Source organism: Lonchura striata, chromosome 5, assembly GCF_046129695.1.
Source record: "Lonchura striata isolate bLonStr1 chromosome 5, bLonStr1.mat, whole genome shotgun sequence".
In the NCBI taxonomy this organism is placed as follows: domain Eukaryota; kingdom Metazoa; phylum Chordata; class Aves; order Passeriformes; family Estrildidae; genus Lonchura; species Lonchura striata.
In genome coordinates, this window is record NC_134607.1 from 49826831 (window position 1) to 49841197 (window position 14367).

Here is a 14367-nt window from a genome sequence, read left to right on the forward strand (position 1 = left end):
ATAACCTCTATGTGCGCAAAGACAAAAAGGACATGCTGAGAGGAAGCATGTCTGAAAGCATTACAGCAGGATGCTCTGGACAATGGAAATGCTGAGCTGTGTGGTATTTGGAGTATTTGCATGGAGATTCTGTGGTGCAGTATATCAGTTTTGAGCATTTTTCTTCCCAGAACAAGACAACATTCCTGAAATGAATACCACAAAAAAAAAAAAAAAAAAAAAAAGCTTTGCTTACAGGTTCTAAGGAAATGGAGAATGTGACAGGAGTCTTGGAATATGAATTAGTCATGCATTTTAAATGTGGCCTTGAGTTTTACACCTTTTTTTTTTCTTCCTCATCCAAATTGAAAAATTATTTATTATAGGAGGGTATTTATTGGTAAGACAGAGGTTTTGAAGAGAGAATGAGATAAAAATCATCTCTCTGGTTTTTTGAATAGAAGAGTCTTGAGCTGGCTAGATTCTTAATTACTTTAATAAAATAAATGCTAAATAAGTTAATCTCAGTAGTAACAACAATGCATCTTTAAATAATTGCTTAAATACAAGTAACTAATTAAATTCTAGTCATCTCTTTGCACTAAGCAGGTCTCGCACCTTCTCCCACTGCATAAATTTAAATGCAAATCTTTGGATTTGTACAAACACTGCAGGAGACAGATTTTTACAGTAACAAATTAGACTTGGGGACTGCTAATGGCTGGCATGAGTTCTTGCCAGTGGGGTTGTAAGCATAAATGCTGAAAGCTGGAGAATTTTTTTTCTAATCAGACTGACAGACTCGAGTGCATAAGCTAATACAATATAAAAAATGTTTTTATTCCTCAATTGAAAATAGAAGAAGTTTAAAAAGAAAGTGTTTTCTGTTGTCTGCCTTCAAGTTGTTGCAGAAAATGTTGCCAGTCAAAATGTGCACAAGATGATTATACAAGACCCTGTGCAGAAGCAGAACATTTCCCACTCCTACCAACTTCTATACTTATTGTTTACCTATGTTAGCTATGGAAATCCATTCCAAAATCTAAAATAAAATTCCAGTATAAAAGGACAGTTGGGGTTTTAGTTCTGATATACTGGTGCATCCATTGTTTCAACAATAGTGTTTTCAAGATTTTCACATTTCTTTTACATTTTAATTGTAACTCAGCAAATCTTAACTGATTACTCCTGGGTTAGACTCAGAAGAATGTCACTGAAGGGTGTTTTAATTTAACAGAAACAGTGTAATGTCTATTTCTAATATTTTTAAAATCCAATTTATATGGAAATTCTATACTAGAAGGAAGTTAACAGATACATAGTTTTTTAACACCATCTGTTAAAATTCAAAATTTGAATTTGTAGAAGTGTGATTGCATTTTCACAGCCTTTCATTTGTAGCCATTTTCTTCTGTTAAAATGAAGTTTTTATTTATCTTTTGTAGTCGAGCTATCAAGACAAACCAGGACCTTTTGCCTGAGACGCCGTGGATCCATATCTTCTACAATGACTTTTGGGGAACACTGCTTACTCACAGTGGGAGCCACAAGTCCTACAGACCTCTCTGCACACTTTCCTTCCGCATTAACCATGCTGTTGGGGGAATGGATCCATGGGGCTACCATCTTGTAAATGTCCTCTTACATGCAACAGTCACTGGCCTTTTCACAAACTTCTCCAGGATTCTCTTTGGCGATGGGTACTGGACCTTGATAGCAGGCCTGCTGTTTGCATCTCATCCCATCCACACGGAAGCCGTAGCAGGGATTGTAGGGAGGGCAGACGTTGGAGCCTGCCTCTTCTTTCTGCTTTCCCTCATGTGTTACGTGAAGCACTGCTCTACCAGAGGTTCCTCACCAAGTACTTGGGGCTGGATCTTGGGAGCAGGGCTGTGTGCAGGATGCAGCATGCTGTGGAAGGAGCAAGGAGTGACTGTTCTGGCCATTTCAGCTGTGTACGATATCTTTGTATTTCATCGACTGAAAATGCATCAGATCATTTCTGCTTTATACCAGGTGAGTCTCCTTTGTGGTAAGCTATCTGTGAGGCACCATTCACTGTTAAACAGGTGCTAAGTGTGTTTTTGAGTACACAATAATTCTTAGTAGTTTAGTTGACTCCCAAAAATAAGCTCAGATGTTTAATGCTGAAAGAACACTTCAAGAGCTTTAGTATGGTCATTTTACATTTTGTTTAAGCAATGTGTTATTAGCCATTGCAATGACTCGATGCTGGGGTTGGTTTTCTTCAATTATTTTCCTTACTTCCAGCAGCTCCCTCATTCTGTGTACTGTGAAGCACTGGATATCTTACTGCCTTTTGCAAAGAATTCATTTGTGCTCTTATCCTCTTGTATCTTGCAAACTCAGCTTAGTTTGGTCAGGCATGCAAGTTCGGCAGCTGATATCATCAGCTTTGCTCCCTGAGGCAAAGATAAAACTCTTATTGTTCTAGTTTAACAGAGATGCACAGAGATAACAGAGATGCATGCTTTTGACACGTATTTTTTTTCTTCCCCTAGTATTAATTGTCTTAATCAAATAAGTATTTCCTATTTTTTAACTACTTCCCCAAGAACAAACAAGTAAAATAAGTGAACAAACAAGCTTGCCAAATCCCCTAGCTTCCCACTCACAAAACTTTGTGTATTTTAGTGGTACCCAGGAATCTCAGTTAAAACCCAAGAGTCCTTTACAGCATTTGCTGTACAAATGAGTAGGCTGAGTATATATAATTTTGTTTTCAGTGAAATGGCTATCTTTCAGAAAAATACTGTCTTGAGAAAAGGAAAGCCGTGTTTCATTTGGACATGTGTTGTCTCATTTTTCAGTGAGATGTAGATTGCAAAACTGTATTGTTTCATTGCTTTGCTTATCTCAAACCTAGATCTGAAAATTTTGTTTTCCAGATGAATTGAAAAGAAATTATAGCTTTTGATAAAGCAGTTATAATTTCTATTAGTACAGACTATATAGCTGTAATATAAAAGAAAAGTAGTAGAGTAAAAAAAACCAACCCAAAACACCTAGTCACTTGTAGTTTCCTCTTAAACTGCTCTAAGGTGTTAAATTAGTTATTATGCTATTTTCTGACAAAATTCTTTCCTGGAGAGGGAAAGAATAATTTTATATTCACATATATATATATATATATTTATATATATATATATGTATATATATTCACACATATTTGGGGTTTTTAACTCATGTATAATGACATATGTAAGATATCTGAATGTCAGTAGCCAAATAGTGTATGGTACATTGTGCATCTAACACTGAGCAGAAACAAATAGGAAACTGATGAAGTTATTGCATTTATTTTTTCCTTAAAGTATGTCTGCAGCAGCAGGCTTTATATGGAAAGGCACAAACATGAGACTTTTCCAAGTGCTTCAGGGAGTTTAGTTAATTAATCTAGCGTTACCCTATCCTATGGAATTAAAAAATTGTAAAAACATTAATATGACAGAAAATTCTGAACAACTAGAAATTTTTTATTATTAAACACCCATTGCTCAATCTTTGCAGATGTTTCTGATGTTTTAATTGAAAAAAAGCTTGTTCTTACCTTCTTCCTCTTTTTCCACACCAGGCCAGAGTAAAATTGGTCCAGAAGAGACCTGAATAACACAGGTGAAATCCAAGCTTCCACATCCCAACTTTTTGAACATGAGGTCTCTATTCCTAGGTGTGGAGCTCTAAATTTGGATACCTGGCTTGTGAGGTTTTTTTGCACCCAGCATCAGAGTTGCCTTGGACCGAAAGCTGATGGTTTTGACAATTTATTTTTTCATCTATAATGCTAGAAATAGTAATTCTATGTTTTGTAGATTACAGACCTTTGTGGAGATTTGATTTTTGCTGGAAACACATTTATGGGGAAAGACTACATTGCATGAAAATATGAATATTTCAATTAATGGGCCAGAAATGCATTTTTAAAATTCACTAAATTACTAGGCTGCATGTTTCTTCCATACATGTTGAGGCTAAGTGCTGCTCAACCTGAAAAAATTAGAAAGAATTGTGTTCATGTACCTGTTCTGGAATTTGTTCTTCATGTTTCCCTAGTGTAATACTGGGAGAGGGCAACTTCAGGAGAAAAGGAAGGAAAAAGACATCAAACACGTCAGTTGAGGAAAAGGTAGTCTTTTGCAGTGTGTTGGAAAGCAAAAGTGTAGAATGGAGCCAAGGAAGAAAGGGAGATAATTTAAAAGTTGGTTAGCTCAAGGCTGTATTACCTAAATAAACAGTAACTGAATGCTTTGTAATGGAACAGTAGAAAGGTCCTATCCCTTTCAGTCTGCCTAACCTTTAGCTGAGCCCTGTCCAGCTGAGCTGATACAGCTGTTTCCTAGGCTGTGCTGCAAACTGAACTGAGGGGAAATGCAGGTAATAAACAAGCCTTTAGGCACCACACCCCTCACCTCAAATATCCCAGATACTTCTTTTAGGAATTAACTTTAAAGCTGAGTTTAGTTCAGTTATATTCAGTCCTTGTCATTGCCCTACAAATAGTTGTACAAACTAGCAGTGAGAAGAAAGATGCAGAGTGGGCACAGAAACAAGGGATGGAGAGAGAAGGCTCTGGGGGAGTGGCTGGTTAAGGACCTGGAGTCGTATGCTGCCAGACTATGATTTTCAACTTTGAAAACTATGGCATTTTCCAGAATATATAATATAAATAAATAAACAATTATTTATGGTTAAAGAATAGTGAAACTACTGACCATCTTCAGGATGGTAGTAAAGTATGAACTGGTACAAGCAACTTGAAGAATGCTCCAGCTGATGGTAGGTTATGGTATTGGGTGACAAGACTATATTTTTCCATTGTGTTTTTATCTTTGGGCCAAGTATCCAATGGTATTAAATGATGGCTACTACATCATTAGTAGCCATCATGGTTAGTTATCATATGCATCCTGATTTGTCACATCAAGAAAATGAAAACATCCCAGTGCAATTTGAGTAGACTGGCAGGGCTTCTAAACAAGGTAGCTGCAAAGCTGGACCACTAGCTGAGCAGATTTATGCTACCCCTTGTTTAGAAGCTATTCTTGAGGCATCTTAAAAATTTATATTGTAACCACTTATTAAATGATCCACCTCTTTATCATCTGTGTATTGGTTATTCAGTAGAACTTGGCTGCTGATTTTTTTTCTGCTGCCAGGTCTTGTATTCCTGTCTGCCTGTTATGCTCTCACACTGGCTAGAAAAGTCAGCTGGACTTAATTTCATAATATTTGGATAGCTCTGTTTTATTCTGATTGATTGACATGAAGGCATTTGCTGTCTTTGAGTCAGAAGATTTTGATGGAATTGTATTTATTGCAGTCATAAATGAGTTGTCGAAATGAGAGTAATTGAAAAAGTGGTGTTCTGCTGGGGTAAAGCATGCCTTGTGCAAGTAAGTTAGACTTTTATTTTTCAGGATTTTCCTTGAGTAATTTCCAGTGTTGCATAGCAGGTATGCAGATTGATTGAGTTGTCAGGTGTGATAGGTATCAGAGATTGTACCTGTCAGCAGCTGGAGTTGTGCAGGTAAAACCACCAGAGGTGGACTGGGAGGGGGAGCTTGAATATAGGAGAGAACTGTGATCAAGTTTGTTATTAGAGAAAATATGCAAATACAGAGGCTTAATTATTTTGTACTTTAAATATTCAGCTTGAGTGCAGAAGCATTAATCAACAGTCTTCTGTCCAATTAATAGTACAAAGTTAATATAAACCCTACTGTGCTGCTATTTTTTCATCTTGTGAGTTTTTTAGTTTTTCTTTTGTTTGCTGGTTTTGTTGTTTTCTTTTCAAGTGTTAGTGGATCTGAATAACATTAGCAGTTAAAAAGATGGGCAAATGCATTTAAAGCTCATTTTTAATAGAGCAGTAATGATAAAGAATTTATTGCTCTGTGGCTTATGTAAAGAAACTGCTGTACAGAAATAACTAAACCAGATGTAACTTCTACTAATGTTGCACTGCTACAATACAGTAAGATCTTTCCAGATCAACATATTGTTCATACAGGGGGTTTGTTATACCAAAATAAGAAAATGTATAATTTCCCATCACATATTTGATTAAAATCTCCCTCCAGGAGGTCTGTCTCACATGTGGAGTTAGTTATTGGTGTCTATAGCTTAACATGAACCACAAATTGGATTGCAGGATGCGTTATCTAGCCTCCTGTGCTATTATAACAGTATTGGTTGGTAAAAGGCAAGTTTATTGGAGGCCTATATTTTATTTAAGGTAATGATGTAAACCTGGGTCTCCATGGATGATGTGGTCAACCACCAAACCATGTTTTATAAAACTCTGCTTTCTTTTTGGTCTTGGAACTGTTTTAGTGGTGGGTGATATGCTGCTGGGCATTGGATAAAGCTACTGATTTTTGAGAACACTCCTCTAAACTTCCAAGTAGGCCACTTTCTGCATTTTTTTTGTCTTCGAAGTTACTACTTTTAGAACTACTGTGCTTTGAAAAGTAATGTCAAAACAAAATGCTCTTGATTTAAATTTGCAGTTTTATCCTTCTGAGGAGCTCTAAAGTCTTAGTAATGTAATAGTGTTGCTTATTGCTCATTCCTTCTCCATTTGCAATTTATGCTATTTTGCAGTAATGTTTAATCATTATTTAGAATCCAACTCGATGGTTTATTTTCTGCTCATTTTCCACCATCTAGGGAATTTATTATGCTGAACTTACCCAGAGGTCTTGATATTTTGGCACAACTGATTGGAAACCTATTATTTTGTAAGTTATTTCTCTTTTGGGTGCGCATGGTCCAGTCTTGCCTCCATGTCTTTGAAGTATAGTATTTACAATGTTTAGACTGTTAGGGCAGCAGCTACTCCCTTGTAGGACATACTTCATCCTTGGAGTCAGATATTTAGTAAATATGCTTTTCATAGAGACTGCTTTTATTCCAGTTAAAAATAATTAATAACTTACAGCTTCAAAACATGATTTGACCTTTCACAGGGTTCATTTTGTCTAACAAGAGTCACATATTCAAGTGCACTGAGCTGTTAAGTATTGCATTTGTGGGCTGGGTAACCCTTAGCATTTCAAGAACTGTGTAAGTGATTAGGGGCTCCATTGCCAGCTGGGGCCCCGTTTATCCCTAGCATCTCTCATTCTGCAGTAGTCAGCTGGGGGTTAATTTTCTTTTCAGCTTTAAGGCTGTACAAAATGCTGAAAACGGTGAGAAGAATGTGCCTGCGCATACATTGCTCATATTTGGGGATGAGCCAGCCTGATGCTTTTCTCTTCACTCTGCTGGATGGCAGCAGCATGAGGCCTGTGTGGTCTTGACCATCACTCCCCCCACCAGATATTTCCTAGATAAAATAAGCTTTTTCCAGTTTACTGCTCCTTTCACAATTTCAAGTAGCTAATACTTCTGTTTCCTGTGGTTCCCACAGCTCCTTGCTGCTTTCCTGTTTAATCCTGAAATAAGAAAAGCAAGATTGGCCTCCGCTATCTTTTCAGAAATATTGATCTCCTGCAGGTCCCTGTGATGTCGGTGGAATGGTACTGAATTGGACATCAATATGTACAAGTAGCTGTTGTTTCCTGAAAATATTTTTATAGGGTGATTTAAACCACTGGAACAGATCACATATGACAGAAATACAGCATCTTAAAGCAAATTTATCAGAGTTGTATCTTGTGAAAAATGATGAATCATAAGATGTCTTGCTGAAGTCACTGACACTGACATAATATGGATTATATTTTAATCTGTAATGTCTTCATTGGAATTGCCACTAAAATCCCCATTACTTTTATCTATCCACTTGAAGTCTACAGTAATATTTAGGAGCCTGTATTTGAGACTGCTTCTCTAGAAGGATTAAAAAGGCAAAGTTTTTTTTATAATAAAAAAGTAAATAAAAAAAAGAAAGACAGCTTTTCATATTTACAGGAACTGTGGAGAACCTTCAGTTTACCAGAGAAAGGTTGTAACCGTCTGTCCTACATAAGATTATACTGCATGGTAGCATGCAAAGTATGCTGTGTTGCTCCATTCTTCCCTGTTGTGGTTTAACCTTAGCCACTTGCTCACTCCCTCCCCTTAGGGTGGAGAAGGGGAAAACTCGGAGACTGAGGTAAAGGTGTTTTGATAGGTAAAGCAAAAGCTGTGTGTGCAAACAAAGCAAGGAATTCATTCACTGGTTCCCACGGGCAGGAAGGTGTTCAGCCGTGTCCGGGAGGGCAGGGCTGTATCATGCACTGTCCTTACTTGGGAAGACAGACACCATCACTCTGAATATCTGCCCCTTCCTGCTTCTTCCCTTAGCTCTGTATGCTGAGCATGATGCCATCTGTCTGAAACTTCCCTGTGATCAGCTGTCCTGGCTGTGCCCCCTCACAGCTCCTTGCTGGTGGGGCAGTGTGAGGGGTAGAAAAAGCTTTGATGCTGTGTGAGCATTGCTCAGCAATAGCTGAAACATCCCTGTGACATCAACATTGCTTCCAGCGCAAATCCAAAACATAGCCCCATTCTAACTACTATGAAGTAAATTAACTCTATCCCAGACAAAACCAGTGCATCCTCCCTGGCTTAAAGGGATCTCTTTAAGGTAAGAAAGTTTCCACAGGCTTTGCATAGTTTTTATTAGCACTTGTCTTTCATTCTGAGGTTACATGCTAATTACTGATGTCAACAGCATGACTTTTTCTTCGTGGCTTTTAATTGCAGGGTATTGGGGCTCTCACTACTTTTGACTCTACAAAATCTTTGCAAATAATACCAATGAGAAAATGTTACTCTACTATTTCTAATGTTTTCATAATATTTAAGGAATCAATTGAAAGCACCAAACTTATCATACTGTCTAACAACTGAGTTTCAGAATATTAAGCATTATTACAGAAGTAGTTTTTTCTTCATCTCAGTGATTAGTTAGCTCCCTAATTAAAGAAACTCTGTAAAACTGTTTCCCCAGAAGCTGAAAAAATTCCTATTTAAGATATCAGTATTGAAGAACAGTTAAGTTTCATGCTTTTTGGTAGGGTTAATCAGTGTTTAATACTTAAATGTATTTTATGCCTTGATAAGGGGACTTGGGTTTCTGCAAACTTTGAGGGATAATAAATATATGTAGCTTTGGCCAATCTTTGGTTTTCCATTTATTCACTAGTTAGAAAGCCGTGTTACTTTCCCCTCTGGCTCTCCTCCTCCCATGAGTCTGTTGACCAGGTACTGGCCTCAGAATGGGAAAAACACCATACAAATGCTAAAGCTTAGTGGTGTTATAATGAGTTAAACATTTCCTGGTGTAATTCCTTTTGTGCAGATTTGCCTCAGGATTTTTATGCTTTTCTGCTTAAACCTGGTTTAGTGCCATAGTTAAAATGTATGCATTCATGGTTGTATTCATCAAGTGGACTGTGTTAAATGCCACACAGAAAGTTTATACCTGTTCCTGTGTGTTCAATCATAAGTACTTTAGATTGGCCCCTTAATGTCATGTTTAGATGCCTATATGTCCTGGTTTGATGAAGTGTGCAATGCTTGTAGCTCCTGATGAGCTTCACCTAATGAACTCATTGCACCTGGTCAATCACAGGTAAATAGCAAGCTAAACCTCTTGCTCCCAGAAGTCAAGACATACAATAATAGTGTCAGAAGAGGCAAAAGCTTGAAGTATGCTCTCAATCAGAATCAGACAGATTAGGGAGCAGGTGCGGCTTCTGGATGCTCTGACTTCTGACTTCCAGCAGTTTGTCTCAGCACTCTGGGGAAAGATAAGTCTCCTGAGAGTGTGAAGGTCAGGCTCCTGATTTTTGGAGCATCTTAACTGTGGTGATCTGTTTCAGCACTGTAGTTTTCTGACAGCATTGCCTGAGTCTATTCTATAGAGCTGCATTTTCAGTTGTGTTCTTAGAGTCCTGCCCAAGAGAGAGCCATTCCTGGTATGTGAACATGATCTCTGGTTCCAAAGCTGAGAGAACTTCTTTTGAAGGAACAGAACCATAGACAAACCCCAAGCCACAAGGGAGAATTTTATTGATGATAGGTTTAATTTTGAATTTTCTGGCTTAAGCTCAGTTTTATTTAAATTGTAATGATTTAGTTATTACCTACATGCTTTTTCTTAGTGAGTGACTCTAAACATTGACTTATGTAGACAGTTACAATATTAAAAAGGGAGTAAGTACAAGTGTATGAGATTTACAGTGGAAACAGCCAGTTGTGATAGAAGACAGCAAACACTTTTTGGCATATTTACTGGAGGAACTGAACAATACTTTGTGCCTTTTGCATGCATTTTTTTCCCACCAGCAATATAGATTGGTACAGGGAGGGAAGGAACCCATGTATGCAATTTTGTAGCTGACTTTATGGGTCAGTTACTACAAGGTGAATTTCCAGCCTCACTAACCTTGAATGTCACTTATAAAAAAGAAGGATCTCTTGATACTTCGGGTAGCCTTCACTGGGAGAAAGGGAAAACTAAATATGTTTTATTTTTGAGTTTCTAGGAAACTAATTGAAATTGCGCATGTGGAAATTACATTAAAATTATGCAAAAGGTTTTGGGGGACGGGAGAGAGAATTTTTGTACTTGGCATTTAAATGCCAGGTAGAACATATGCACCTTTTTATGATCAGAACTGTTAGACTTTCAAACACATACAGAGATTTTTTTTTTTTTTTTTTAAGGCTGGAGATTTGATTAGGTTGTACAAAAGTCAGAGCTTCTGTGACATTTAATCACCAAAATCTTGTTCTTCTCCTCGACAATAAAATATGGAAATAAATTCCCATAGCAACAAAGTCTTTAAAGTGAGTGTAGGGACACACTGAGTTAATAAAGGCAATGAAGGAGCAAGGGAAAAGAGGGGGTAGAATTGTATTGAATCTCTGTAAGTTTTTCCTCTCTCAGAAAAAAGAACTTCAGGGTTTATGGATACATTTTTTGCATGTTTTAGTCTGCATGTTTTAAAAGTATCCTGGGCAGCTTGTACTGCTGTAGAGTACAGCAAAGGTTGCAGTAATAGCGGTGTTCATTTAGTAGGGATTTTGGGATTATGGTTTATTCCTAAAATATATGTTTATTATAGTTCTATCTCTATACTTGGAAACTTTTCTCCTTAAAACATTATTAAAAGTAGCAAAACATCACCACAAAATAGCTCTCACAAGTTTTAAAACAGAAGAAATGCCTGTTTTTTAAACTTTAATTCTTGCTTCTTTGGACTGTTTAATGTATAGCGTTTTTGGCTTTATAGCTTTAGCGATCTTGTGGAGTAATTTTTTCTTGTTTCTTTGTTTAAGCAATTACATTTTTACCTCTTCTGATCTTAGCTGTTAGCCAAGAACTTGATAGTTTGTGGGTAATTCTGGTTGAGAATATGGATTGAAAGATACCAGGTTCCATGATTATGTAATCCTGTTTAGTTTTAAAGAAAATCCCAAGGATAATTTCTTCCATAACAAAAATTACTCAGCTATGTATCTTTATCCCAGTTTGAAACACCTCTCAGCTAGGAGGCACCTGTATAATGCATATCTTTACCTTCCTTTCTTTGCACCTCCTCTGATCTTTTACTGGTTCACATACATACATACAATACTATACCAACCCAACCCTCCCTACACTAAGCTAGAAAAGAAAAAAAAAAAAATGTCCCAAAACGCACAATATTTTAAAATTGCCTCAAAACAATCAAAAAAATCAGCCCTTAGTCAAACGCCCTCCGTGTATCTTTGTTCTAGTAATGACATTTTTGCTTGGAAGAGTGCAATTAATTTTTTCAGTCAACTTCTGTAAAAGCTGGCTAACTTCAGGAACCTTGGTAAAGACTGCAAAAATGGATTTAAAGGCAAGGTTAGTGGGTATGGCCCTTGGCTGCATCATACTAGACTGATACTACTACACAAAGTTTGAAGCTGGCCAGATGGTACATATCTGCTAATTTTATAATTTGACTTAAGTATTTATGTACCCTCTCTTTGTCAGGACACCTCGTAGTCAAAATAAGTTAGCACTATTGTCATCTTAGGCCTTTCAAAATAAGAAGGAAGTGTTAATAATTTAGAGGTAAACTTTGAAAAGTTTTAATTTGCTTTGTGTTTTGCAAATCTGTAGTATAAATATTTTCAAGATTTCATGTCTAATACTGAAGTTTGACAAAATGAAAGAAAAATTCCTTACTTGCTCAAAATTGTGTTTCTTACTTGATGGTTGTATACTTTCAGATAAAACTATGTCCTGGCTGAAGTTGTGGCGAATTACTTAATATCTATAATCCTACTTCTTACCTGCAGTTACAATTTAGGTACTATATGTAACTTAAATTAAAAAAAAAATAAAAAAATCCCAAAAAAACACAAACCAAAGAAAAAAAAACCCAAAAACAAACAAACAAAACCCAAAGAAGACCAAGCACAATTAATATCTATTTATATTTTAATTATTGTTTTGATAGGTCTGTGTTGATATATTTTGAAGATGTGGTTTGGATGGATTTAAAAAGGTGGGTTTTTTTAAATTTTCCAACCAAAAAATTGTTTGCACTCCAGCATAGACCACTGTGTATGTGGTACTATATTAGCTGTGTATCCTACTAAATAACCATTTCTGCCTTGGCGCTGTGCTGCTCATGGTATGGCATGTTGTCAGCAATCTGTGGTCACACTGAAACAAAAAGGGTTGATGTGTCCTTGGGCTCTTGGGTTGGTCTCCAAGACTGTGAAATACCCAGATGGCTCCTCAGTTTTCTGATAATTACCCCTGGCATCATCAGGTGAAATACTGAAGATACAGGTGTCAGTGTAGCTTCTTCAGTGTTCATCTGCCTGACTCTTTATTTGTGACTGCAGATCTACATGGAATAAGGAGGTGGTATGTCTGTGTAAGAGCTAACTGGCATAGATATAGCCAGGTATATCTTCAGTTATAGCCTGGTTTTCTCATGGAAATTAATTCAGTCTGAGACTAAAACCTTACTCTGAAGCAGCAGAGATTTATTAGTAGGTTTATTAATGAAGACAGTGCTCTTTGACTTAGTCCTTATTGCTCAGTGTTTTTAGCTTCAGGTCTACACTAATCTTAATTAAAATGTTTGGTTTTCTCCCTGTGATATTTAGAATGAAAGAATTTCAGTGCCTACTTAAGTCCAAATCTTTGGACTATCTTCTGAAATTAAAAGGAAAAAAGAGGGAAAGTTAAGGTAGGAAAAAAGTGCATTAATTGGACATTTGTGTGTATTAAGACTTGGGAACCTATACAGATCAAATATGTCTGTATTAATCAGCAGAATTGTTCTTATCAGCCAGATACTATAGCTCCTTTCCTTTGTCCTTATTGCATGCAGTGTTTGTACTTTTTCTTGTAAATGAAAAAGTAATGAAAAGGGAAATTTTAGAAAATATTTTTGATATGTGACCTTCAATTCCATGACATTGGTGGTTAACAACCAATGTACTACCTCTGTGGAGTAATAAATTCATGTTTTAATACAGTTACTTGTTTTGCTTGTAGTGTAGCAGATAGCTTCAAACCCTCAGGGGGAGCTTTATAAATGCCTGTCACGTGCTTTGCTGTTTCATCCTCTGGGCATGGTTACAGTATTTTGATTAAATATTATATTACTGTGATACACAAATTATTTGAAATGCTGGTATTTTTTCTATAAAAAAAGTATTTAAAGGAACCCCAAATGTACATGTCTGGAAATGCAGGCTTAACCTTTTTGTGAGTCCCAAAGCCATACTGCTTCTCAGCAGCAGACTTCTTCCAAGCCTGTCAATATGAAGAGATGCAGTTAAACAGCTTCAAATTTTTCTAACTGGAAATACTAGGAGTCTTTGTTAAGGAAGCTAACTTTTCTGTTCATTAAAGGAAATAATTTGTTTCCCCCTGCCCCACTGATACAGGCAGTAGTTGGAAAAATTTAAGTCTGTCATGTTTTCTATATGTAGGTTTTTTTGGTAAGCTGATATATTCTGCCAGTAGCTGGCTGCTACATCCAATTGCTAATTGCAGAAATACAAACTCCTGGTGAAAGCCTACTTAGGTGTAAGTGCCCTGGCAGCCAGGAGGGCCAGACCTGTCCTGGAGTACATCAGCATGGCCAGCTGGGCAAGGGAAGGGGGATTGTCCTGCTCTGCTCTGCATTGGGGCAGCCTCACCTTGAGGGCTGGGGACAGTTTTGGATGCCATGATATAAGAAAGATCTTAAACTATTAGAGAGCATCCAAAGGATTGCAACAAGAGTGATGAAGAGTCTTGAGTGAAGCCGTATGAGGAGCAGCAGAGGCCACTGGGTCTGTTCAGCCAGAGGAGGCTGAGAGGAGACATCACTGTGGTCTAGAACTTCGTCATGAGGAGAACCAGAGGGACACGCTCTGATCTCTTCTCTGATG

At 37.1% G+C, this 14367-nt stretch overlaps 1 protein-coding gene across 1 annotated transcript in view; it reads left to right on the top strand.

The window, feature by feature from the left end:
• Positions 1-14367, top strand: part of TMTC2 (transmembrane O-mannosyltransferase targeting cadherins 2) — a 235404-nt gene that overhangs the window by 97141 nt on the left and 123896 nt on the right. Inside the window, exon 2 of the mRNA XM_021528041.3 lies at positions 1425-1995. Within this exon, the coding sequence (XP_021383716.1) occupies positions 1425-1995 (571 nt within the window). The remainder of the gene's footprint in view (positions 1-1424; positions 1996-14367) is intronic.